The 27,642-nt window shown below is 49.9% G+C and overlaps 2 protein-coding genes across 3 annotated transcripts in view; one reads left to right on the top strand and one right to left on the bottom strand.

Moving 5' to 3' along the window:
• Positions 1-4,854, top strand: part of BMP8B (bone morphogenetic protein 8b) — a 28,231-nt gene extending 23,377 nt beyond the window's left edge. Inside the window, exons 4-7 of the mRNA XM_079919371.1 lie at positions 750-944; positions 1,731-1,810; positions 2,366-2,533; positions 4,543-4,854. Of these exons, the coding sequence (XP_079775497.1) occupies positions 750-944; positions 1,731-1,810; positions 2,366-2,533; positions 4,543-4,692 (593 nt within the window). The 3' untranslated portion in view covers positions 4,693-4,854. The remainder of the gene's footprint in view (positions 1-749; positions 945-1,730; positions 1,811-2,365; positions 2,534-4,542) is intronic.
• Positions 1,765-26,383, bottom strand: PPIE (peptidylprolyl isomerase E). Of its 2 annotated transcripts, none has more exons than XM_079919161.1 (10): positions 26,345-26,383; positions 25,205-25,303; positions 23,431-23,474; positions 22,718-22,744; positions 21,157-21,238; positions 20,529-20,629; positions 18,165-18,288; positions 12,840-13,025; positions 11,657-11,799; positions 1,765-1,833 (listed from the first exon to the last, which is right to left on the bottom strand). In XM_079919161.1, the coding sequence occupies exons 1-10, from the start codon at positions 26,373-26,375 to the stop codon at positions 1,780-1,782; spliced, it is 891 nt and encodes a 296-aa protein (XP_079775287.1). In that variant the 5' UTR covers positions 26,376-26,383; the 3' UTR covers positions 1,765-1,779. The 2 variants fall into 2 exon arrangements, with proteins under 2 accessions (XP_079775287.1, XP_079775286.1); XM_079919160.1 differs by lacking the exon at positions 1,765-1,833 and adding an exon at positions 10,620-11,446.
• Positions 26,384-27,642: the final 1,259 nt, after the last annotated feature.

The following is a 27,642-nucleotide window of genomic DNA, read 5'->3' as shown; positions in this document are numbered from 1 at the left end:
CTCCTAGGCTGAGGCCCCATCATGTCTCTGCCCACAGCCTTTTCTCTCTTTCTTCCTTTTCAAAGCACAAACCCGCTGGTTGAGAACTTAAATGGGTAAGAAGGGCTCTGGAATTAGATGCACGTGTCTGAACGTGGACTTGGGGTAAATGTCTCTGCCCGCGGAGCCTGGGGTCTCGTTTGGGGGCGTCGGTGAGTGGCCTGCTCTTGGGCGGTGCTCAGCAGAGCAAGCACTGAGTCCTGGCAGCCGCTCCCGCCAGCCGGGTGTTGTGAATCCTACACTGATCCCCAGAAAGGATGGGGTGGAAGGTAGAACTCGGGCCTCGGGGCCCCGAGATGGATGGGAACCCTGGTTCTGAGAGTCCCCGGTAGTGGTGCTCTGAGCCGTCACCGAGGGGCTCTGATGCTTCTCAGGGAAATGATGGGTCTGGCGTCACCATGAAGACTGGCTGAGATCATCACGTGAACTGACTGAAAGCTGTAAAGCGCTGTCACAACGGGCGGTGCCCTGGACCATCACTAATCCCGAGCCTGTGCTCCCGAGGACCCTCCCCCGCTCCTGCAGACCTGCCCGCTGGGGGCTGGGGCTGGACTTGGGACCCGGGTCTTCAGAGGAGGAAACCGAGGCCCAGTGGGTCCCCTGCAGCCTCAGGCTCCGTGCTCCTGGCCCGCCCACAGAGAGGTCCCTGCTGTGTCCCCGTGCAGGGCCCCACCCTCGAGTGACCGCCCTCTCTGCTCTTTCCGTCTCAGGGCGCAGCGTGGATCCTGGCCTGGCCGGTCTGCTGGGGCAACAGGCACCGCGCTCCCAACAGCCTTTCGTGGTCACCTTTTTCAGGGCGAGCCCCGGCCCCGTCCGAGCCCCTCGGGCGGTGAGGCCCCTGAGGAGGAGGCTGCCGAAAAGAACCAACGAGCTGCCGCCCCCAAACAAACTGCCGGGGATCTTCGGTGAGGTTGGGGACCAGGTGGTGGGGACAGAACCCTCCTGGCTTCAGTGGGGTCAGGCTCATGGTCAGTCACCCAGCCACCTTTCCTGACACCACTTTGCCCCTGCACCCTGGGGACCAGCCACTGCACGGTCTCCAGGGCTCTGAGCATCTGCCCTCACTGCCCCTGCTGCCCTGAAGTCCCTTCCTGCCCTCCCTGGCTCACCAGGCCCCCCCCACCCCCCCGTCAAAATCAGGTGCCCCTGGTGGCCCTCGGTGCTGCCCCGGGCGCCCTGCAGGATCCAAGCGTTTCTGTGAAGGTGTCCCTACCAGGCCAAGCCCCTGGGGACCAGAGCCCCCTGGTGCCCTCCTTTCCTTCACGGGGAGCCACGCTTTGCTTGGCCTCAGTGGGAGCCACTTGTCCTCTGGAATGGGCGTGGCTGGAGAGGCGTATGAGGTCAGGGGTGTCTCGGGAGGAAAGGAGGAGGGGCTGCTGGGCGGCAGAGGGTCCCCAGGCTGCTGAGTGGACCATGGGGAGTCACAGGCTGAAAGTCAGGGGAGGCTGGGCTGAGCGTGGGGTGACTGTAACCACGGGGAATCATCTGGAGCCGTCGAAGGTTCTTGACCAGGGTCACGGCGCCAGCAGAGCTGCAGAGATGGGCTTTATGAGACCAAATGGGTTAGTTTCCCATCGTTCATTTACTCAACAAATGAGCCCATCAGGGCGTCCCCCACCTCAGGAGCTCCCCGTGGTAGGTGCACAAAGCAGGAACCCCAGCAAAGACCTCGCCCCTTCTGTCCCCCGCAGACGACGTCCACGGCTCCCACGGCCGACAGGTGTGCCGTCGGCATGAGCTCTATGTCAGCTTCCAGGACCTTGGCTGGCTGGTAATTCCTGACTCTCCTTCTTTCCTAAATGACAGTCCCCACCTTGAAGATGGCAAGTGTATGTCCAAGAGGAGGTAGAAACATGGGGGATTTGCATTTTCTTGTTTTATTTTCCTCTGTTTTTCCAAGTCCTCTAAAGGGAGAATGTGTTGCTTTTGTAGTGAAAAGTGCTTTTTTGTGAAAACCATGAAAATGGAGACTGTCTGAATCCTTAGCCATAAAATGTCAGAGCTGCAGCAGGAAAACTGAGGCCAGGGTGGGCAGTGCCTCTGGCCTTTGCTGTGACTGGGGGTGGGCTGGGGAGGACGAAGCTGAGCGCTGATGGCGCATGAAGGGGACGGAGATCGTGCCCAGCCCTGTCTGCTGAGGGTCTTCTGGTGGATGTCAGACCTCTGGGGGAAACTGCCCTGGGAGGGGCCCGAGGGTGGGCTGGTGGGCCCTGAGGCTGAGGGAGGGTAAGGGGCAGCCCTGAGTTGTGCTGTGACAGGTGTTGGACTGGGGGGCTCGGGAGGGGCACATGGATGGGACTCACCTTCTCCCATTACCTGCCCCCAGGACTGGGTCATCGCCCCCCAAGGCTACTCAGCCTATTACTGTGAAGGGGAGTGCTCCTTCCCACTGGACTCCTGCATGAACGCCACCAACCACGCCATCCTGCAGTCCCTGGTCAGTACCGCGTCCCTCTGCCTGGACGCCCAGGGGAGGGGTTTGCGGAGGAGAGGGGCGCGTGCAGCCAGCAGGTGATGGCAGCACTGCTGTGTCAGGGAGCTTTCTCTACATGGAAACCTTTCTGCGTGCACGTGCAGTGAAATCCCACAGCCGTGCGGAAACTGGTCCCCGTGTGGGCCACCCCCAACCCGTGCACCCGAACACACATGCACATGGGGGACTTGCACGTCCATGCGGTGGGTACCAGACTTACAAAGGCCCGCCTGCTGGGGGTCAGAGGCACAGCCCGTGCATGATAGGCGGGCATCCCACACGGCTACTTGTGCCCTCGGAACACACACGTGCACCATGTTCACTGGCACGTTCGGCCTCCTGTGTGTCACACACTCCCTCAGGGTCGGGGTGGGTGACATACGTGTGTGTTCTGCCCCCTCTTCCTGTGCAGGAGTCACCAGGTACCCCGTGCCCCTCTGGTTTCCCCTCCTGTTCCTTTCCCGTTGGCTCTTTTTTCTGGGTCCCTCTGGGCTCTTTGTGTCTCTACAGGCTTTTGATGCCCCGGTGTCTGGGGAAACTTTAAATGCTGAAAAAGTTTCTAATAGGAACACTGTCGCTGCTGCTTATCGCTAAGTGTTTTTTATTTTTTGCGGTACACGGGCCTCTCATTGCTGCGGCCTCTCCCGTTGCGGGGCACAGGCTCCAGACACGCAGGCCCAGCGGCCACAACTCACGGGCCCAGCCACTCCGCGCAGCATGTGGGATCTTCCCGGACTGGGGCACGAACCCATGTCCCCTGCATCGTCAGGCGGACTCTCAACCACTGCGCCACCAGAGAAGCCCTCGCTAAGTGTTTTAAATGTTTTTTAGTGCTGAGGCTTCTTTCTAGAACATTGACCTGGACACTGCAGTTACAGGTTGTTCAAGGTGATGCCCTAGAGCAAATGAGTTAAGGCAGCATGGACCCCAGGATAATGCCTCCTTTCCCAATGGTCACATGGGATTTGCTGGACCCCTGGGGAGCTGCCTTCCTTGAAGAAGGTCAGGGGTGATGGAGCCTGTCCTGGCAGCAGGCTGCTCAGAGCTGGGGCTTCTGGGGTAAGGCTGGGCTCTGGGGACCGGGGGCCAGGCTGCCGGACAGGGCCCCTCATGAGACGGCTTCGCCCAGGTCCTGCTCAGCGGCCTCCTTGAGGCCTGGGAGGTCCCGGTGGATGGAAGCAGGTTCCCTTTTCTCTCCAGCCCCTGACAGGCTGGGGGGCTGCCTTCCGGGCCCTTCCATGTGGGGCCCCGATGAAGAGTCCAGGGTGAACGGCAGCTCATCCTGCCGAGTCTCCAGATAAATATTTTTGTAGAGGCTGCAAGAGCTCACTCAGTCGGGCTGTCTTTAGGGGTAGAGCTGTTTGGAGGAGGGTAGCGGGATCCCCGTGCCAGGTCCCAGTCGTGCCGCGGCCTCGGCCTCAGCCATGGAACTGGGCAGGTGACTCGGTCCCTGTGCCCTCAGTGGCCATCTGCCCAGAACAATCTCTGCCTAGAAATCGTTAGGAGGGGTGGAGGTGCTTTGAGAAACAACAGTGTCGGACACCCCAAGGGTGAGTCTAGAAGTCTGGCCGCCAGCAGGTGTAACACGGACCTTCACCGGCTCCCAGTCTGGAAGGGGAGCCGGACCAGGAACAGCTCATGTGGACAAGACACCATCAGGGACGTTGCAGAAGCGCAGGGAGGAGAGAGGAGCAGAGGGGACCCCGGGGGCGGCGCTGCAGGGGCGCAGGCAGGACCTGGCACACGTGCCGGGGGCCAGCAGGGTCTGGGTCGTCCTGTCTGACGGGAGGGGCTGTGACAGAAGCCACAGGTGCCCTGGCTGGGTCTGAGGGCAGCGGCGGGGCGGGGGGAGGGGTGGGGGTGGCCAGGGGGGCGGGGCCGGGGCAGAGTTCGCGCCAGCACCTGCCGGGCTGCGGGGCGAGATGGCGCCGGGGAGGGGCGAGCGGCTGCAGCCCGGGCGGCAGGAGCTGGGCGCTGGGACGGGGTCCCCGCGGTTCTCACGCCTCTGCCTGCCGCCCCCTCCCCGCCAGGTGCACCTGATGAAGCCTGACGCGGTGCCCAAGGCGTGCTGCGCGCCCACCAAGCTGAGCGCCACCTCCGTGCTCTACTACGACAGCAGCAACAATGTCATCCTGCGCAAGCACCGCAACATGGTGGTCCGCGCCTGCGGCTGCCACTGAGGCCCCGCCCCGCCTGCTGCGCCGCCCCTACCGGGTCAGGTCAGCCCTCTTCAGGGGGCACCCCCTAACGCCTTCACAGCTCAGGCAGGGCGGCAACGAGGGCGCCCCTCGGCTGCCCACATCCTGCCAGGGGCTGGTCCTCCCCAGGCCCCTCTGCCCCGCCCCCGCCCGGCGCCTGAGGCGGTGGCGGAACTCCGGCCTGGTGGTCTGCGTCCGCAGCAGGGTCCTACCCCGCCCCCTCCCCAGAGGCACGGGCTGACCGTTCTTTGGGGCTGGCAGAGAGTCCTGTCTGAGGACCTGCCCTTGTTCACTGCTGGGCCAGCTGTGGCCGGATGTGGAACGAACTCAGAGGCACCTGCAGCCCAGGATGGCCACCTCAGGCCCTTCACCGTCCACGACAGGGTCTGGGGATGTGTAGACAGGTCCTGGTCCATCTGCAGTTGCCTGCCCTTCCCAGGTGCAAAACTGGGCATTTCTGGGCACTTCTGTTAGAGTGTGGAGTTGCCCTCGGTGGGCTATATTTGTGGATCTGAATTACCAAACCGCTGGCCACAAGGAGGCATGTGGGTCGCCTCCAGAAAGAGCTAAATGGACAGCATGATTTAGGGCCAAGGCCGATGGCATTCATCTTCCCTGTCTTCCTCCCTTGACCTGCCTCTGCTGTCTGGGAAAGACGTGCAGGGCACGGACACTTTAGGGAAACAAAAAATCCTGGGGGCTTTATTGACCCCGTCTTGTCTGTCACCATGTTGAACCATCAGGAGTTCAGGTCTGTGGAAGTTATCTTTTTGCTGAGCCAAGTATGGTGGATACATCGGGTGGCCCAGGGTGACAATGCCCAGCACGGGTGACATAGTTTCCCTTAACCTTCTGCACGGCAGTCATCAATAATCAACCTTGGTATTTTTTCTTTCAAATCTGGATAGAATTTCAAAATGACCAGCACAGAACTCCAGGTGGCCACCACCAACAGGTTAGAGTTGGCATGTGGAGTGAAAACTCTCTGCCATCTCCTGCCTCCAGTGCTCTGGGACACGGGGCAGCCTGGGGCCAGGCGTGGAGCGAGGGCAAGGCTTGTCAGCACCTGCCCGTGTCCAGAAGCTGTCAGAAACAGACTGTTCAGCCGAGTCTGCGTCACCCTGTGTGCCCAGGAGCCCCGTCCTGTCTCTCGGGGCCTGTGAGCCAGAGAAAAGGCCCCAGTCCCAGGGGAGTGACAGGAGCAATTAAGCTGAGCTGGGTGGGGCGGTTCCCGGAAACCACTGTTCTCCTTGGAGCGGCCGCCGGCAGCTGGAGTGTTTATTTGATTTCTGACTTGGTAAGCCTGTAATTTACCTGGTGGAGCGGACTGCGTCCAGCTGCCTGAACCCTGAAATACTGTGTCATTAAAAGCACAGCCTGGGCCCACCCCAACCCACGGGCACAGCCCAGGATGTGCAGCCCTGGAATTCACCCTGCGCCCCAAGGAGGGGCTCCGGGAGCGCAGGTCTGGCAGCCAGGGGTGAAGGCTGGGGCCTTGCTGCAGGACAGCAGCCCCTCCGCCTGGACCTGGGAGGGCCTCTGGGAGCCAGTGCACAGGAAGAGACCCTCCCCATGGACACAGGAGACTGGAAAATGGTGAGCTCCCCATCAGTGTAGGGATCTAAGCTCTGGCCTACATGTTAGGGAACATGACTTGGTGGCTTCCTCCTCTGGGCCTATTTCCCATCTGTAACATGAAGCATGGACTTTTTGATTTGAAAAGGGCCTTCAGCCAGGGAATCTGTCTGCCAACCCTGTCTCACACTGAGCCCAGAGGCAGCCTGGTAACCCTGAACACGGAGCTCAGGTGGCCATCACGAATCAGAGCTGGCACGTAACATGGAACCTGTTTGTTATTCTAGTACTTGCCTAACAGTTCTCTCTTCCCAACATGGAGGATTGTCTCTTAGGTAAATATAAATCTTAAATTAGCAGATTATTTTGAGAACTAACTTTTTTCACTTGAAAATTTTTACTGGTAATTTTCTGAATTTCAAATTGTTTTTTATTGCGGAAGTGGAAAAATCAAAACATGTTAGCTCACCAGCTACAAATTACTGAAAAAAATGGTAGTCTTAATGGTAGTTTCATCAATGACTACCATTAAAATGGAACTGACAACTAATTTTTTATTTTTTTTGACAATTTTTTTTTTTTTTTTTTGGCGGTACGCGGGCCTCTCACTGTTGTGGCCTCTCCCGTTGCGGAGCACAGGCTCCGGACACGCAGGCTCAGCGGCCATGGCTCACGGGCCCAGCCGCTCCGCGGCATGTGGGATCTTCCCGGACCGGGGCACGAACCCGCGTCCCCTGCATCGGCAGGCGGACTCTCAACCACTGCGCCACCAGGGAAGCCCCAACAATTTTTTAATTTGGTATTTTTAGGCCCAGCCAGTGATTAGCTTGGTCGGGTACACCAAGAATGTCTGTCATATTATCCAAAGGTTGGTAGATGTGGAGTACACCTCATCTACCAATCAAGCTGTGCACAGCAGGAGTGGAGTTACAACACTTTTTCAAGCAGAACAACTGAAAAACAGTAAGTTATTGCTTATGTACCTGGCCGTCAGACTTCCAGCAACTTTTGCCATCCAGTTACCAAATGAAATCAAATAGGAAAAGCCCCGAGGAGTGGAACAGTTGTGAATGGACACAAAGCCCATGTATGTTATCCCGAGAGTTATCTGTTTGCTTAGCCAAGCATTGCAGCTGCAGTACCCTTGCTCAGGGCCTGGCTTGTTTACCTGGCCAGACTAGAATAAATAAGGGTGGTCAATTCAGACCCACTGACAGCAGTAAGAAATCAGTGACAGTTGATAGGCAGGGAGGACACGTAGGAAAAAAGGCTAAGGTGAAATGCACAACAGTTTTGGTGTTTGCAGTGCAATCCCAGCCTCAAGATCAAGTCATCATAATGTGAGGTTCACTGTCTTCAAACTAAGATAGGTAGTAACGTGTTCTGGAAAAATCCCTAAGAAATAGGAAAAGAGGCAGCACAGCAGGAGTACAGATTTTTGGAGCCAAATGGATTTGAATCCTGGTTCTTCTTCCTCTGTAGAGTAGGATACTGGCTTTCCTTCCAAGCTATTTAAAAAAAGATCATATGTGGACACAAACATTTAGGACAACATCTGACATGTAAATGCTTAACAGCTGGTACCTGTTGGTATTATTACAAATGAATTTGCTAGTTTTGAGCCCCTTCCGTGCTTGTCCACTAAACCTCTCCTCCTCCCGGAATGTATCCTGTGGTGTTTTATTTCAGAGCTGTGCTTTTCCCACCGCAATCCTTTGAGGGCAGGACTTGTGTTCTCACCTGCTTTAAAGGCCTGGGACAAGTGCCCAGTTATGCAGGCCAGGGCTGTGACACTGTGCTCTGTGTTCCCAGAGACAAGGGGATCCCAGTGGCCTGCTGAGGGCACTCAGCACCACCAGGTGCCCTTTTGGCAGTTTAAACAGGGGTTGTCCATCCCAAGTGTTATTCCTTATGAGGAGGCCTTTTGTGAGCATTTGACCCACTTTTTTAAAAAATGTGCTTTTCATTTATTACAAAAGTAATGCAGTTTTGGAGAAAAGTTTGGAAAAAAACAAAAAATAAAACAATTCAAATCACTATAATCCTCTAAGTCAGATAAACATGCTAGAAAAATTTTGAATTTATTTCTAGGCTTTTTTCTTAGAATACATATAAAATATAGATGTTTACATATTACAGATAGGTATTTGTACAAAATTGGGATCATACTGTATTATATAAACTGCTTTAGATGTGCTTTTCCCATTTTATTATATGGTGTAATTTTCCCTGTTAATAAATATTTTTTGAAAATATGGCTGTCTAGTTTTCTATCACCTAACTCCGTAAGACTCAGTTTTCACCACTAAAAAGTAGGTCCCACAACCTCTTTCTTGTGCTGGCAGCATCTGGAGCAGACACGCTGTGAGAAAGTCCAGCAGTCACAGGACTGGTCCCAGGGCTACAGCCCCAGGTCTGTTCCTCCATGCAGCCGTCACAGGGCCTGCACAGATGGGGCCCGGCCCTGGAGGAGCTAGTGAGGAGATGCATGAGCAAAGCCAAGCCCCGTGTTCTCAGTCCTGGTGCTGGAGCAACAGGGCAATGGAAACGTGGACGGGGAGGCCAGGCAGTCCCAGGAAGGCAGCTTTGACCTTCAGCCTGCAGCAAAGGCCCCACAGCGCCCCGGGTCCACTTCCCACAAGCCAGAGCCCTCCTGATCAACAGAGGGTCAGTGCTGTACTGTGACTGGTTGAGCGAGGTGGCTGGGCCACTGCTCCCCAGACTCTGGGCTCCCTGTCCTGCCTGGCAGAGTAGAGCCCAGACCAACCATGGAGACCATGACTCTGTCTCCCCACAGGCCTGGGGTTGCCCTGCTGTAGACTGAGGCTAGAGCTCAGGAAACACCCCAGGACTCCATTATGACTGATGGGGAGATGGCCACGCTTCCGACCCCAGCTCTGCCGTGTCATCCTGGGGGACCTGGACAGTCATGTCACCTGAGCCTTGGTTGACTTCTGCACGGGGTTCTGGTGTGGAAACAGTGAGTTAACACCTGTGGACACCCAGAGGGGCACTGGGAAGGCCACTGTAGCTCCAAACCCACTGAGCTTCGCAATCTGCTGGCTGGTCTCAACCTCGCTAGGCTATCAGGTGTCAGTCCTCTCTTGGGGGGCTGGCTGTACTAAGCTCTTCATACATACCCTTTCTTGGCTCTTATAAAAGCCCTGAAGTTGCTGTCATCACCCTGCTTCACTAAAGCCTGCCCTAACGCTGTGGGCAGTCAGGTAGACAGACCTGTGACGGCCACAGTCTGCACTCAGAGGGGGCACCTGGGCCTTGAGGTGGGGGGGTCTCTTTTGGCAGCTCCATAAGGATCAGGGGTAACTGTGGCACATCTGAGGTCCGAGGAGACCGAAACCTGGTCAGCTGCAGCCAAGGGGGCTCAGCTGAGGCCAGGAGTCCATTCGGCACATGGGAGCCAGAGGTAGAGCCAGAGCGCCATCATCCCTCGACAGGAGCTCTCCTGGGGCCACCAGGGCCAGGGGACAACAGGCCCCACCCCTGCCTCGTCCAGATTTCTACTCAACATGTAAAAGCCCAGCCGGGTAGACTCTGAATGGTCTGAGTAACCCCACGCCACAGGGAGGTATCTCGTGGCTACAGGGCTCAGTCTCTGCTCAGTGCCTTCAGCAGGTCAGGGTTCCTTTAAAGCCACTTGGCTGACCAGTCCATGGAGGGGGAGCGGAGAGAAGCCAGCCTGACTTGAGCTCCAGGAAGTGGCTGCACACAGGGACCAGACTGTGAGCTCAGCATGGGTGAGACCACTTGCCTCATCAGTGGTCAGCAAACTTTCTGCAAAGGTTCAGATAGTAAATATTTTAGGCTTTGGGATGGCATTGGTTAATTTTGTGTCTATAGCTAAGCCATGGTATCAACTTTTTAGCCAAACACCAGTCTGGATGTTTCTGTGAAGGTATTTTTCAGATGTGATTGACATTTACATCAGTAGACTTGGAGTAAAGCAGATGACCCCTCCATAACGGGGGTGGTCCTCATCCAACGAATTGAAGGCCTTAAGACAGAAAGACTGGAATCCCCTGAGGAGGAATTCTGCCTCCAGACGGCCTTTGGACTCAAGCTTCAACATCAACTATTTCCTGGGGCTCCAGCCTGCTGGCCTGCCCTGCAGCTATCAGACTTCTCAGCCCGCACGACTGCAGAGCCAATTCCGTGAACTAAATCTCTTTCTCTATGAACATATACGCACACCCTACTGGTTCTGTTTCTCTGGGAACTCTAATACAGGGACCATACAGTATCTGTCACCAATTACTCAACTCTGTCACTGCAGTGAGCAAGCAGCCACAGACAATATGTAAACAAATGGGTGTGGCTGTGTTCCAATAAAACTTTATTCACAAAAACAGGCAGTGGGCTGGATTAGACCCAATGGGTTTGCTGACCTCCTGTCTCCTGACAAATAGGTACAGTACCTGGCATGGAGAAGGCATTTTGAGTAATAAAATATCATTTAAAAAACCTGTAGAATGAAAGTGAGCAAATGAGCAAATGAATCACGGAGACTGAGCAGTACACCCACTGGCTACAAGACTGGCAGCACGATTTGGGAGTGGAGGCACTGTAGATAGGAACTTTTTCACTGTCTTTGATTCCCATGGTCTTGACAATGGTCTGACAAGGGTATCTGGCTTGAAGATACAGCACCCGACATCTCAGGGAATTGCCCGAGGGAAGAAAGAAAAGCCGTGGGGAAGACGCTATTTCCTATTCCTTCACCAACCTGTCTCAGGGGGCAGTTTAGCTTTAGATGCAACCTCTGACAACTCCCAGGAACTAGCTGGAGGCAGCAGTACAAAAAATAGAATTTATTTTACCAGAAGAAAACGTCTAGGATCCACACAGGTGGGCCCAGGAGAGGCCCTGGCCTGGAAAGGGCACGCACAGCCGTCCACGGTGGGGAGGGCAGCACCCTAGCCCACGGCCCCACTTGGGAAAGAGCCAGAGGCGGCCCAGGCCGTGCCTGCAGAGGAGCTGCCCCACGCTGACCCCAAGGAAGGGCCAGGACACAAAGCCCTGCTTGCTGCAAACGGGACACCTTGCCTGCCGGTTCCCCGGGCTGACAGCTGCCCTCTCACACGTACTCCCCACAGTCGGAGATGATGACCTTCTGCTTGGGTTTCCCGTCCTTGCTGCCCTGGGCCTTTGCAGGCAAAACAGAAGAGGAGGAATCAGGGGAGGGAGGGAGGGTGGAGAGGAAAGGGCAGCTCAGGATACCTGCCCCACCCCGCCCCCTGCCCCCTGCCCCCACCCCCTCCAGCAGCAGCAGCCGTGGCCTCTCTCTCCAGGCCCCGGAGCCCCCGCTCCTGCCCTCCCACATGGCTGTGCACCAGGGGCCCGGGCGGCTGCCCACCTCAATCTGCCGCAAGACGTCCAGGCCTTCCGTGATCTCCCCAAATACCACGTGCTTGCCATCCAGCCAATCCGTCTTGTCACATGTCAGGAAGAACTGGGAACCGTTGGTGTTTGGGCCAGAGTTGGCCATGGAGAGCAGGCCTGGGGGAGAGAACGACCACATCGACCCCCTCCACCCTGCTCCCGGCCCTCAGGACGTCTGGTAGTAGAGGGAGGAGCGTAAATGCTGCTGGGAGGGGAATGGAATGAGGACCAGGAACTGACTATTGGCAAGATGGAGGCTGCTAGCATCTTTGAGAAGAGTGGTTTCAGTGGACAGGTGGCACTAGAAGTCTGTCTAGAGGGTGACAGAGAGAATGGAAGGCAGGGAGTCTACATAACCTCTTCAAGAAGTTTTGCTTACAATAGGGACCAGAGGCATGGGTGATAGCTGAGGGGTACATGAGTCAAAGATTTTTTTGAAAGATTGACGCTGTGCACTTTTGCTCTGATGGACTGATCTAGCAGAGCAGGGGAAATGCATTACACAAGGCTGCAGGGGCACATCCACAGAAGCCAGGTTCCGAAGTAGGGGAGAGGAGTAGGGGTCCAGGCCACGAGCAGAGGGAAGACAGCCCAACCCCTGTACTTGGAGGGAAGTCAGAGCGGGCATGTGTGGACAGACGCAGGAGGCCAAGCATCAGCTGAGGCAGACGGTGACGTGGAGGCTTCGGGATGAAGGAAGGGATGGAATTGTTATCTCTGACCAGGACTGAGTGTTAACTAGGGAGCTGTATCTAGTACAGCTGCCGAGGGCCTCCTGCAGAGCTTCGGTCATAAATTTCAGTACAGTTCTGTGTTTTTTCTAGTTGCTGGGGGACCAAGCACTGAAATTTTTTACTGGATGAGCCTGACAGAGCGAGGCGGGTAGTGGGGCTGAGGGAAGACAAGGGCTTACACTGGCCGACCACAGAATGTAAGCTAGGCCAACAGGGAGTGCGGATGTGGTGGGGGGACGGGCAGTACATGAATGGAAACAAGCTCACTCTGCTTAGCCAGGCCCAACGCCTCTCCTCTGTTCACTGGGTGGGTCCCCTCCAGACCCCCAACCTGTCAGCCAGAACCACAGCCCATCACTCCCCCCACACAGTCATCCTGCCCCAGCCCAGCCCACCGATCACCAGCCACTGATCGGGTCCCACCTGTTCCCGTGTGTTTGAGAATAAAGTTTTCATCGTCAAACTTCTTCCCGTAGATGGACTTGCCCCCAGTGCCATTGTGGTTGGTGAAATCGCCGCCCTGGCACATGAACTGGGGGATGATGCGGTGGAAGCTGCTGCCCTTGAAGCCAAAGCCCTTCTCATGGGTGCACAGGCAGCGGAAATTCTCTAGCGCCGAGAAAGGAAAAGGTACCCGGGTTAAAAAACAAGCCAATGAAACCTCTAACTAGGCTCTGAAAAACTGTTGTATTTGTTTAATGTTCATATTTTCATTTCAAAATATGACATGCTCATTATAAACCTTTGAGATACTGACATCTTGAAGGACTAGAGGGGATTCTAGTTAAAGAAGGAGGGAACACATGCATTCTAGCTCTGTTCCACACTAAACTGGCAGTAAAGCAATTTTTTAAAAGAAAAACCAAACAGGATCTTAGAAAAAAAACACAGGGGCAACTCTTTGTGACTCTGGATTTGGCAATGGTTTCTTAATTGTGATACTGAAAGTGTAGGTAACAAAAGAAAAAATAGGCAGATTAGACTTCATCAAAATGAAAACTTCTGTGCATCAAAGGACACTCTCAATAAAGTAAAAAGGCAACTCAGGGAAAGGGAGAAAATATTTGCAAATCATTATCTCTTAAGCATTTAACATCCAGAATATATAATGAACTCCTACAACTCAACAACAAAAAGACAAACAACCCAGTAAATAAATAGGCAAAAGACTTGAATAGACATTCCTCCAAAGAAGATACACAAACGGCTCCTTCCCCTAAGCACAGGAAAAGATGCTCCACATCATTAGTCATTAAGGAAATGCAAATCAAAATCACAATGAGATCCTCCTTCACATCTAGTAGGATGGCTATAATAAACAGGAAACAAGTTTTGGTGAGGATGTGGAGAAATGAGAACCCTAATACGTTGCTGGTGGGAATGTAAAATGGTGCAGCCACTGTAGAAAACAGTTTGGCAGTTCCTCAAAAAGTCAAACTAGAATTACCATATGACACAGCATTTCCACTCTTAGGTAGGCACCCAAAACAATTGAAAACAGGGATTTAAACACATATTTGGGGACTTCCCTGGTGGCGCAGTGGTTAAGAATCCACCTGCCAATGCAGGGCACACGGGTTCAAGTCTTGGTCCGGGAAGATCCCACATGCCGCGGAACAACTAAACCCGTGCGCCACAACTACTGAGCCTGTGCTCTAGAGTCCACGAGCCACAACTACTGAGCCCGCGTGCCACAACTACTGAGCCTACATGCCACAACTACTGAAGCCCACAGCCTAGAGCCCATGCTCTGCAACAAGAGAAGCTACTGCAATGAGAAGCCCACGCACCGCAATGAAGAGCAGCCCCCACTCGCTGCAACTAGAAAAAGCCCACGCACAGCAACGAAGACCCAACGCAGCCAAAATAAATAAATAAATAAATTTATATTTTTAAAAACACACACACATATTTGTACATAAACGTTCACAGCAGCATTATTCACAATAACCAGAAAGTGGAAACAACACTCAAGTGTCCATCAACACATGAATGGATAAACAAAATGTGGACTATCCAGACAATGGAATATTATTCAGTCATAAAAATGAACAAAACATGGATACACAGATGACCCTTGAAAACACGATGCTAAGTGAAATAAGCCAGACACAAAAGGACAACTACTGTATGATTCCATTTATATGAAATGTCTAGAATAGCAAATTCTGAGAGACAGAAAATAGAATAAATGTTCCAGGGCGGAGGGGAGAGGAGAATGGGGAGTTGCTGTTTAATGGGTACTGACTGAGTTTCTCTTTGGAGTGGTGAAAAAGTTTTGAAAATAGATAGTGGTGATAGTTGTACAACATTGTGAATGCAATTAATGCCAGTAAATTGTACACTTAAAAAATGGATAAAATGACCAAAAAAAAAAAAAATAGGAGCAAGAGAAAAGACAACAGCAACAAAAATCTTTGAAACGTAGAAGACAAACAGATGAGCCATAACTGATATAGCAGACCTAACAAACCTGAAGCTTAAGCTGGTAAAGCCGAGAGCAATTCAATTTATGCTGCAGAAATGCCAAAAGCTCAGAGCCAAGAATGAAGATGGCTCTAAAAACAGTAAGTGTGGTTGAAAGCCTGTTTAAAAAAGTAGCTAGCCCCCAGATCCTCTCCCTTCCCTGGCCCTGGCTGCCGGCTGGAGGTCTACCCTCTGGTATGTCAGCGCAGAGGGTCTATGCTCTGGGATGCACTACACATAGCCGAGGGTTGAGGTACCATAATGACAAACGGAGATCAAGTGAAGTTTATATACTGTTCCCACCCCCCCAACCATGATGGCAAAGAGCTGTAAACAGGACCACTAGCAAGAGACTAGAGTCTTCTCTGTGGACTCTGCTTTGTCCAAGAGACTACAACTCAGGAATACTGACCATCCAGGGTCCAAGAGAGAGAGAGAACCACCTTGCAGTGCAGGTCTCAGTCAGCAAGCCTTACCAATATCCAGGGAGTTTCCAAGCAGATTTTTAGGGCCCTAGTCTTAAAGGCATCTAATGTGAAAAGCAAAGATCAAAACAAGCAAACAGACCAATAACAAACAAAGCAAAACAAAATTTAAAAACTCAGACAAAAGTAACCTGAAACATAAGCTGCATAGGAAAAAGAAGCTTTAGTAATCTCCCAAGATGAAATGGCAGTACATGCATGAAATAAGCACAGGATGCTATGAAAAAGGACATTTAGGAAGGTTCCAGAATGAGAGAAGAGAGATATCAGAAGGGACAAATGCAAAGAAATAATCCAAGGAAATTTTCCCAAACCAAAAGATAGGACTGTCCTGATTGATCAGTGTGGTATGCGGAATAATGGCTCCCCAAAGATATCTATGTCCCAATCCCTGGAACATGAGACTATGTTATGCTGTACACAGCAAAAGTTACTTTGCAGATGTGATTAAGATTATGGATGTTGAGATGGGGAGAGTAGCCTAGATTATCCAGGTGGGCCTAATACAATCACAACCTTTCCCATCTATAGTCAAAAAGAGAGTTAGAAGTGGATGGAAGAGGAGGCAGGAGAGAATAGAAACATGAGAGGGACTGGATCTACCACTGTTGGCTGCGATGATAGCAGAAGGGGACCACAAGCCTCTAGAAGCTGGGAACAGCCCTCAGCTGGCAGCCCACACGGAAATGGGTACCTCAGTCTACAGATACAGGAAATTGAATTCTGCCAACAACCTCACTGTCTCTGGAAACAGATCCATCCACCCCTAGAGCTTCCGGTAAGGAACGCAGCAACCCAGCCATCATCTTCATGTTAGCCTGCTGAGACCTGTGTTGGCCTTCTGGCCTTCATAACAGTTAAGATAATAAATTTATGTTCTTGTAAGCTGCTAAGTCTGTGATAATTTGTTACAGCAGGAAGAGAAAACCAACATAATAGGGCCCACTGAATATCCAGCATGACGAATGGAAGGAGATCTACTCCAAAGGCACACTGTTTCAGAACACAGGACAAAGAGACACTCCAGGCCTCCAGACCAGTGTTATCTAACAGCTATTAAGCATTTGGATAGTGTAACTGAGGAAGTGAATTTTAATTTTATTTAACTTGAATTAATTTAAACTTAAATAGTCACATGTGGCTAGTGGCTACCATACTGAACAGCTGAGCTCTAGGCAGAAAATTTTAAAAAGGTTTTGTATAAAGGACCAAGAATCAGAATATTAGACTTCTCTACAATTTTACAACCAAACCATCAAGTGGGAAAGTAGATATTTTCACACATCAGTCTCAAAAAACTTACTCTCCAAGCTCTTTTCTCCAGAAGCTACAGAAGTATGTCTTCTACCGAAACAAGAGAACAGACCAAAAAAGACAACAGAGGTTCCAATATAAGCGAAAATAGGAGATCCCATGACAATAGCTATGCAGTGGTGTCTGGAAAGCAACTGGTCCAGGCCAGAGGAGGTCAGAAGGCTCCAAGGAGGAACAGTGAAATTGACAGAATATCTGATGTATTTGAACATGATGAGAGATTTATAGAAGCAGGAGAATTTCGGAGAGACTCAGGAATATATGCACAGAAGACTAAGCAAATGTGAAAACAAGACAATTATGAATTCCAGGGAAAACAAAGTGCTATGTATGAAAGGAAGTTATCACAGTATGATGCTTACATAGTTAGAATAACCTATGACCTAAACAAAATTATGGTAACAATGTAAGGAGGATGAAGGATCAGGGAAGGTGATTTAGAAAGCTAATTCCTTATCTTCTGAAGTGGGAAGCCAATAGATGTCTAAAATGAAAAAAACCCAGAAAGTAGCAACATAAATCTGTTATCTACCAACATGGAGGTAAAAACCAAAAGAATCAGCTAAGAGGGGAAATTGCCTGCCTCTGAGAAGCAGCAAAGTGGAGGATGGGGCAGGATGGGAGGACAACATGGGGGCACTGCTGTTTTTCAAAACAAGCTTTGTGGAATTAACATTCTAAACTCTATGTCTATATAATAAAATTTAGATTAAAAGAAGAATAAATAGAAGTCAATATTTAGCAAATGAAAAATACTCAAAAAACTGTTAGTTAACAGTAGTTACTTCTGGAGAGTAGGACTAGATGTGGAGAAGAAAGAAAGACTTAGGTTTTCAATTCATTGCCTTCAATATTGTTGGAATATACTTATGTGTGTATACTTTTTTTTTAAAACCATGAATACACATTTACTTGTATTAAATAAAAAACTATTATTAAAAAGTAGTAAACCAGGGACTTCCCTGGTGGCGCAGTGGTTAAGAATCCACCTGCCAACGCAGGGGACATGGTTTCGAGCCCTGGTCTGGGAAGATCTCACATGCTGTGCAGCAACTAAGCCCGTGAACCACAACTACCGAGCCCACGTGCCACAACTACTGAAGCCCGCGTGCCTAGAGCCCGTGCTCCGCAACAAGAGAAGCCACCGCAATGAGAAGCCCAGGCACCGCAACGAAGAGTAGCCCCCGCTTGCCGCAACTAGAGAAAGCCCGTGTGCAGCAATGAAGACCCAATGCAGCCAAAAATAAATAAATTAATAAATTAAATAAATTTATATTAAAAAAAGTAGTAAACCAGCACTTCTAAAGCTTCAAAAATGCCTGCTCTGACTCATCTGTTAATAGATCCCAGGATCTGAGATGCCGCAAATCAACTCAGGTCAGAAACAACGTCAAGGACACAAGAACTAAGGCACTGAGAACCTTGGAAAGGCTCACTGCTCAGCTCCCAGCTTCCCGGCCATCCTGACCGGAGTCCTGCTCACCTGCTGTCATGGGAACGATGTCTGAACGTAGGAGCATCTGGATGCGGCCTGCTGGCTTGTTCCCAATCTTGATGTCCATGTACACCTGAGGGTTTGACCGGGCCTTTTTTACAGCGGGCTCTCCCTAGACGCAGGAGAAATGGCCAGGTTAGAGAGAACAGCCTGACTCCCCGACTAGGAGAGCGAGTGTTCTTCTGAAGACACCCCAGAACCCACTGCAGCAAGCGGGCTGAGCAAGGCACCGACAGGAAAGGCCTTGGGCCCTGATGGGGCTGCAGAAGGCGGAGGCCATGGCCACGGCCCCCAGCCGGACACCCAGTGACAGGAGACCTCAGCACCGTCTACCCGGAGCCCCACCCCTCAGGCATTTTATCTCATCTCACTCCCTCAGACACGTCAGCTCGCTTCGCCTTCACTCTCCCCTGCAGTCACAGAACATTGCTTTTCTGGCTCAAAACACACAACTCTCAACAACTTCAACTTCCAGTTCAAGTCCACCCACCTTAGTCAGTTAAACAGACCCACTTCTGCAACACCACCCCCTTCCTCTATGCTTAGCCCTGCATATCCACAGGCTGGCTGCAGTGGAAGCAAGGAGGGCCTAAGTGCTCAGAATGGAGGTGGTTGGGACCTTGCTTTATACTCCAAGTAGACAAGGCTGGACAGAGGAGATATTTATTACAGCTGTCACATTTGCTCCAAAGAGAAAACTCAAGTGTTCTTGTTTGTGCTTCAGTTTAACAAACTCGCTGAGGCATCACGCTGGGCACTGAGGACACTGTGACTATTATTTGCTGTTAACAACAGCAGTAGCATAGTTGTAACAGCAAATACTCACATAGTACTTGCCATGTACAGGGTACTATTCTGAACGTTTTAGGTAATCAGCTCATTTAATCTTTACAACCACCTGTGAGATCAGTGCTACCATCATTCCCATTTCATAGATGGGGAAACTGAGGTACAATGAAGTTCAGTAACTTGCCCAAGGTCACAGAGGTGCTAAATGGTGAGGCTGGAATTCACACCTAAGCCCCCCCACCCCCCAACCAAGTCCATGTTCTTAATCACATTACCCCACCTCACATTCCACATTTTTATTAACAAGGCCTTTATTAATACGAGGCCCCTATCCTCACAGAATTTACTGACTAGAAAGGGAAAGGCAATAAGCACTTGCGTAGTCTTTACAAAAGCAAAGACATACAGGGAAATACAAAGACTGGTTTTCCAAGAGTGTAAAGTGGGGACTACAAGGTGAGAGGTGGGCAGGGTCAAGGCTGGGAGAGTTCCCCCGCGACTTTATCTCACGGGACAGGTGATGGGCAGCCACTGAAAAGTTCTCAGCAGGAGAGTCAGATGATCCATGGTATGCTTTAAAAAGATCATTCTAGCTGCCTTTATAAAAGACGGGAGGAGAGCAAGACTGCAGCCAGAAGGCTAGTTAGGAAGCTATTGCAATTATCCAAATGAGACGAGAAGTTACATTGGGACGATGGAGTAATCAGGGGAGGATGGATTCAAGGAAGATTTAAGAGAAAAACTTGGCAGAGTACGATGTTCTGGCTCTATTTTAAAGAGGGGTCCAGAGTGACCTAGGGTTACTCCACTGACTGAGGGCCATTTATGTGCTCTGCTTTGCATCTGGATTTCTGGCTTGGGTCAATGTGGATGGATGGTGGCAAGGTGGTGAGTTTGAGAACACAGGAAGAACGGGATTAGAGAAGGGAGGGCGAGACTTGCAGCAGAAACGTCTGAAGCTCAGGTCTAGAAACAGAGGCCAGGAAAGTCAACAGCACAGGAGAGGCTGTGCAAAATCAGAGTGACTGCCACTGTTCTGGCAGAGAGGGGAGAGGGCTGCTGTGAGTCAAGAAATTCAGAAGAACAACGTTTAGAAGAAGGGGAGAGGCAGCCTGAGAGGCAATGGTTAGAGAGGCACGCCGAGAATCAGGAGAAAGTGCCAAGGCGGGTTGTCTGGAAGGGAGAACCTCAAACCTGTGCCCAGGCTGCCGGGAAGGTACCCCCACCCAGCCCTGCCTCCCCTGCGTCAGGACAGGAAGCTCCAGTGGCGGAGGGGACTGATGAGGAGGGCTGCAGTGGTGCGCTCACCACCCCTCCCCACCTCAGGCTTCCTCCTCGTCGGCGGCAATCACAGAACAGAACCCGGGCAGAGCTGAGAAGCTCCACACGCAGAGCACAAGGACAAGAGGCCTAAAGCTTCCCTTTAGTTCACTCATTAGCACCTCCACCAAAACACTAAAAGCTCATTTTTCATTCTCTCTGCTTTTGTATATATGTTTGCAAATTTCCATAAAAACCTAAGAAACGAAGTCTCCTGTGGGAAGTGCCAGCCTTCAGTCTCACCTCCTGGGCTTCCACTTTGGGAGGCTCTGACCCTTCTTCCTCTTTATTTTCCTCAAGAGTCTTCCCAGAAAACTTCTTCAACCAGTCATCATCGGACCAAACTGAAAGGAAAGAGGCAGGCAAATGAGAACAAATTCAAGCTATCAGCCAGCTGCTAAGTAGCTGCTCTGGTCAGCAAAGCAGAACATGCTCTATGGCCCTCTCGGCCAGAGGACTCCACTTTGGGAACTCCCACGGTAAGGAAAGTTCCCACCTTTCAGGGACTGCCAGCCCTGAAGCCCGGGTCTTAGCAGGACTAAGTGAAAAAGCTATGCCCCAGGGAAAGATGCAGCCTTTGCCAGTCCCAGCCCTTGACGGAACCCGCCAGGAGTGTTCAGAAAATGGGGACACGTAAGAGATCAGGCTGCGTTTCTCTCATAAAGCAAACAATTACCCTGGCTTGGCTGAGAAGCTCAAACTCTTTTTATTTCCCCACAAAGGTGGCGCATGTCCTTCGCCAATGTAAACCATGCTCTACTCCTGTCCACCAGAGTAGCATTCAGCTCCCACTTCCAAGAAAATCGGGACAGAAAGGCAACCAAGGCCAAACTGGAGGATGTGATGGGGAATCTGTATTGCTCCCACTCACCTGGTCTGGAAGAGCCTTCCTTAATCCTCATGGGTTTTGCCAAATTGACACGAATTGTCCGTCCAAAGAGCTCAGACTCATTCTGAAAAGATTGAAAATCCAGCTGCTTAAACTCTGTTAGGTTAAAACAAAGTCAGACAGCTTTCCATTTCCTTCTGAAATATCTGAGACAAGCTCATGACTTGTTCTCCCTCAACCCCTGAGCCCCTAGCACCCAAGCTATGCACCTACTGCAAAGCAGTCTGTAGGTTGCAGGGAATTTCCTCCCTGGAGCCATCACATACCTCCTTTCTTTCTTTTCTTTCTTCTTTTTTTTTTTTAAAGTTGAAGCATAGTTGATTTACAATGTTTCAGGTGTACAGCAAAGTGATTCAGTTATACTTTACATATACATATGTGTGTGTATATATACACATATATACACACACACACACACACACACATATATATATACATGTATATATATTCTTTTTCAGACTTCTTTTCCATTGTAGGTTATTATAAGATATTGAATATGGTTCCTTGTGGTATATAGTAGGTCCTTGTTGTACATCTATTTTATATATAGTAGCATGTATCTGACCTTTCTTTCAATACCACCAACGACCTGTGCTTCCAAAGGTGACTCTGGGTTCAGAGCACTCTGAAATTACAAGGATAAATGCAGTTTCCAAGTACCCGAGTTCACCTTCAAAAGTCAAGATCAGCTTTAAGTGGTGAGAAATGATCTCTCTCTCTCTCTCTGAGAGCTGAGGAATATGTTTGGTGAATGGGAAACAGAGAACAGGAATAAAGGAAAACCTTATTATCCTAAGATAACTGGTACCAGGAAAGGTCACTTAATGTGAATTCACTTAAGGCAATGAAGAAAATTTCATGGTAAAAAGTGAAGGGAAAAAAGATTGATTGGGAATTTACTGTGATGAAACTAAAAATAATGAAAATAAATTTCTTATAGTTAAAATTCAGGTTTAATTCGATTTATGTGCTAATTTATAGGACAAAGATGTAATGGATGCTGATTAATCTGTAGTATTTTTCCAACAAAATACTATCAAAATATCAGTATGATATTTTTGCATTTCTTATCTGATGTGAAAATCATAAGCATCTTGAAGAGGGAATACATACTCAAGAGCTACATCATTTTCCCCAAGGAGCTCTCCAGGCTATTCCAATCACTTGCATCAGTAGCATAACCTATCTTTATTCTTGTCGAATTTCTCTTCTCAATTGTTAACTGGTCTAACACTTCATGAAATCCTGCCTCTTTTGTAAAATATGCAATTTCATTGTGCAATCAATTTGCATTGTGTTTGCAATTTCCTATCCTAGACTCGGGCAGCCAGTGAGAGGCTGGTCAACAAGGATGGTCAGCATTTACATTATTATCAAATTGATCAAAAGCGATCAATTCACAGTGAATATTTTCATATGATGATAATCTGTACTTCCCCATGCAACCTTGTAACTTTGGAGGTTCAGCAAACTCATGTATGAATAAGTGCCCTCTGTACAACCAAAAAGCAACTTCTGTAAGAAGGAGGATTCCTAGCCATACCATGTTGTCGATAGCTGCTGCAGCATCCTGCCAAGGAAAGACAAGGGACAAGTTTAGGCTTGCAATATATGTGGAACCTAGAAAATGGTACAGATGAACCGGTTTGCAGGGCAGAAATTGAGACACAGAAGTAGAGAAAAAATGTATGGACACCAAGGGGGGAAAGCGGCGGGGTGGTGGTGGTGGGATGAATTGGGAGATTGGGATAGACATGTATACACTGATGTGTATAAAATGGATGACTAATAAGAACCTGCTGTATAGAAAATAATAATAATAATAATAATTTATTAAAAAAAAAAGTTTAGGCTTGCAGTCAAATGCTTCTTGTGGTGTCTAAACATACTCAGTAGCCAAAAAAAAACCCAACCTCACAGGAAAAGGTCTCTTTATACTCCTTGCCCAGGTTGTATGTGTCTAACAAAGTGCACTTCCTGGGTGACTTCAGCTATTGGCTATTTAGTGGAAGACAAAGAAATAATCACCAGTGCCACAAGAGCTCTGCAGAGCAAGAGGCGTAGGACCTGTCTTCGATGTTAACCACAGCCTACAGTTTGATTAAGTGAGGGAAACTTTCCTTCAAATAGCACTTCTTATCCCTCTGGAAGCATCAGCACCCCAAAACCCAACCAAATGGAGAACAGCTCCCTTTGTAATCAGTAACAATAATAACACAAGCCAAAGACTTAACATAGGTAACAGAATTTTCTCACCTCTGCCAACTCAAATTCAACAAAAGCAAATCCTCGGTGCTTTTCTGAAAAAAGGCAAACAAAGCCAAGCAATTATCATGTGGGGCAATGGGAGGAAGCAGGCGGTCACAAGGAAGGTGAAGTCACTTGCATGCCTTATCCATTCATTCGAAATTCTACACAATCACTCTTTAGGAAGAAGGAATCTTATTCTTTGATTCTTTCTAGTTTAAATAACATTTCAAGCAATATTAAACTGTTCTGTAGTGAACATAGCTGAATAATCAACTACAGTTTTAATCTCTAAAAGCAGCATTCAATTCTTTTACCAAAGCCAAATTAAAACCTTAACCTTTGCATGCAGGAGCTAGAAAAATGAAGTCATTTAACCTATCAATTATTCATTCCAACCATACATTTTGAACATCAACTGTGCATAAAGCATGAATCCTAAAACCTGCGTAAGGACACTGTCTTTACCCTCAGCAAAACACTAATCTAAGTAGAAAGGCCAAGTGCACAACAGCACTAGTTTAATTAACCAATTAACCTTAGAGAGTCAATATAACCTTATCATTTTTATAACATATAAAGATCCCAGGGAGGTTAAAATTATATGCAAGGTTGATGACAGAGCTGAAACACACAACTCGACTCGGGACTCAGTAGAGCATAGGTTGCTAAAACCTCAAAACACATCTTAGGACTTAATGAAGCTCACGTTCTTTTGTCTTGGCCCAGAAAGAATTCAGTGAGAAGCAAAGTGACAGGCAAGAAGTGATTTATTAGTATAAGACGCTTGTGAGAGATACAAGGGGGCAGGAACGGAGAGTGCCCCACAGAGAACTCAGTGGGCTACATACAGTTTTATAATTAAAGGAAAAGTGGGGAGGGGCAGAAGACCACCTTCTTCCTCATTCTTCAAGTCTTCCATAATTAACTCCTCCTACAGGTTGGGCAAGGGAGTTTTTGACCCTATCTGGTCCAACCTGGACTGTCATGGCGCTATGGAAATGAGCAAAAAGGCGGTAATATACACTAAAATATGGTAAATCACCTCAGGTTTCAGCATAATGTCACCTTTCCCCTATGTTTTTTGTTTTTAGTGTGTGCAGAGAAGCATGTCCTAGGGATCATTAACTTACTGACCTCAACCAGCAGGATGCAGGCATCACTGACTTGATGTATAGTTTTGTTGTTAAGCAGGCCTGCTTTCTTGAGTGATCCTTAACTTACAGGAGTCTGCCAAAGTTCCCTCTCTATCTATGATCCCCTAGTGGGATTTCTAAACTAGCTGTGTACTCTATCCCTATCAGAGCTGGGCCTAAAACTCCAATCTTAAAAATGACAACAAAGGTTAAAATAGAAAACTGAACTACAAATGTGATACTAATTGATGGAAAGGTTACCCCCAGGTACACAGAGGCTAAGGCCCCACTGTTGAAGCTGGGCTTTCCTGCTACCCTGTTTAATAGCACAGCCGCCAAGAAAGGAGCAGGTGCGCTAGAGCGCCTGGCAGGTAGTTCAAAACAACAGATCTCCACGTAGCTCAAAACCTATCTTCCTACTGGCTAACTGAAAAGTTTGTCTTTGCTCAAATGCAACAGATGGGACTCTCTGCAAAGCATGTTACAGCTCACAATCACAAGCCTCGGAACAGTCCTTCTGCACCAAGACCACTGTCATGCTGCCCAATGCATATTTAGAATGCACTGTGATATGACTTAAAAAAATTTTTTTAAGTTCCTTTCCTTGCAGGAGGATTCTGAGCAGGCGAGACACTAAAAAGACTTACCTGTTTCATAATCCAGAGGAATCTGGATATCTGTGATGTCTCCAAAAGGGATAAAAGCAGCATGAAGAACTTTGTCATCCACCTCCTCTGCAAGTCCACCTGCAAAGAAGCCAAGGGCCTTCTGAGACACTGTCCTCTATTCTCTCAAGACTCCGCCCATCTTGAGAAGTCCCCGCTGTAAAGTTAGCATGCTACCACCAAGGGGAGGGGTCTTTCCATCCAGTCCTTTGGGTTCATAAACATCCCTCTCATATGCTCCCTCACACCTACTTATGATGCACACCCCTCTCTTCACCCTTCTTTCAGACCCTCATCTAGCCCCAGGATTACTGCAATAGCTTCATAACTGACCTTCCTCTCCTCCACAAAGCCAACTAGAAAGATCCCGGGAATGTGCAGATTTTAACCCATCACTTCCCTGGTTAAACTACTTCAAAGGTTTCCCACTGTCCTAAGGATAAAGTATAAACTTAGCAGTATACGCAAGGCTCTTCATAAGCCCCTGCCCACCTCTTCAGCCTCTTTCCCTTTGATTCCCCGCAAAATGATACACTTGCCTCCAAGTGTCAGGCTATTTCACACCTTTGGGATTTTGCTCCCTTTCAGTAAACACACTTGCTTCTACTTCGGCTACCTAACTCCGGCTCATCTGCGGCGTCACCGCATCCTCAAAGGTTGCTCTCACCTCTCCAGATGGAGGGGTCACTTCTCCCCGCACCCAGGCCCATATCACCAGTGTCCGTCCCCACCAAAGCGCTCATCAAACTGTGCTACTGAGGTTATTCCCATTTTTAGCCGGCTAGTCTGGGAACACTTGCTTAGGGCAACAGCGGGGGCTGAGCCCTCACTGCTGTGAACATAAAGTGAATGGGCGCGAGGATTCAGAGGTCCCTAATATTCCTCCACCACTGCCCCAGGCCCAGGAGGTGAAGAGATTCCTGTCAGAGCTTGGCGGACTTGGAAGAGCTGAAAAGATCGTTACGTCTCAGGCTCACACGCTGAGGCCAAGCAAAACTGCCAAAGATACGGCCTAGACAGCTGCTCGCCGCCCTCCGCGCCCGGAGGCCTGTCCAGCTCCACACCACGACCCACTAGCTGCCCGGTTCGCCCAGACTCCACCCAGAGCCCGCGCCTGCTCACCCACGTACAGCACTCGCTTGGTAGTAGCCATCTTGCTCCCGCACTCTTCCGCCGGAAGCCTACGCTCAGCCCGCCCCCTTTTCCAAGGCCCCGCCCCCGGGTACCGCTCTCGCAGACCCCGCCCACTCCCGCTTAGGCCCAGCCCGCCTCCGGCTCCCTTTGAGCGGCGGGCGCTGTACAGGTGTATCTCGGTGGGTGAACGGCGCTGCCCGCGTTCCGTGGTGCTGAAAACAATCCTGTGAGGAGTCAGCCGGTGTCTGCAAGTAATAAACTACCAACAAACTACGGTCCGCGGGCCATCCTGCCCGTCTGTTTTTGGACAACCCGGGAGCTACAAATGATTTTTACTTTTTTTTTTTTTTTTTTTTTTTTTTGCGGTACGCGGGCCTCTCACTGCTGTGGCCTCTCCCGCTGTGGAGCACAGGCTCCGGATGCGCAGGCTCAGCGGCCATGGCTCACGGGCCCAGCCGCTCCACGGCATGTGGGATCTTCCCGGACTGGGACACGAACCTGTATCCCCTGCATTGGCAGGCGGACTCTCAACCACTGCACCACCAGGGAAGCCCCGATTTTTACATTTTTAAAGAGCTGGGAAAAAAAAGATAAGAAAAAGAAACGAAACAAGAATAATATTTCGTGACATGTGAAAATTATATGTAATTCAATTTTCATTAAAAAAATTCCAAAAAAATTTTATTGTAATCCAGTCTTGCTCATTCCTTTTAGTATTGATCTGTGGGTGCTTTCAGGATGCAAGTGCAAACCCAGGGCCTACAGAGCTTGAAATATTTACCATCTGGCTCTTTGGGAAAAGCGTTTGCTGACTCTTGGAATAAATCAGCTAATACATAAATCATTGATTGACTTAAGTGGTACAAAGTAATGGGGCCACTTCTTTTAGATACAGCAGTTGGTTAAGACCTCCCTGAGGCCACATTTAAGCTGAAACCTGGAGGAAGAGGAGCCAGAGAGAGGATGGAGCAGGGAAAAGGGTTTCAGGGAGAGGAGACAACTTCTGCGGATTAAATGAACTGAAAGGCTAGGTGTGGGAGCTGGGGAGGGGAAGGGCATGAAACACCAAGCAGGAAAGGTGGGCAGGGGCTGCTTGATGCAGGGCCCTGTAAACCCCATGGAGGATCTGGGGGCTTTGAGAAGCTACTGAAGGTTGTGATAGGGAGTTACATTCTCACATTTATGTTTGAAAACAATGCTCTGGGGCACTTCCCTTGTGGTCCAGTGGTTAAGAATTCAACTTCCAATGCAGGGGACACAGCTTCGAACAAAGAGCCTGCGCCGCA

This window comes from Stenella coeruleoalba, assembly GCF_951394435.1.
Source record: "Stenella coeruleoalba genome assembly, chromosome: 1".
Lineage (NCBI taxonomy): Eukaryota > Metazoa > Chordata > Mammalia > Artiodactyla > Delphinidae > Stenella > Stenella coeruleoalba.
This window is presented reverse-complemented; position numbering and strand designations above follow the sequence as displayed.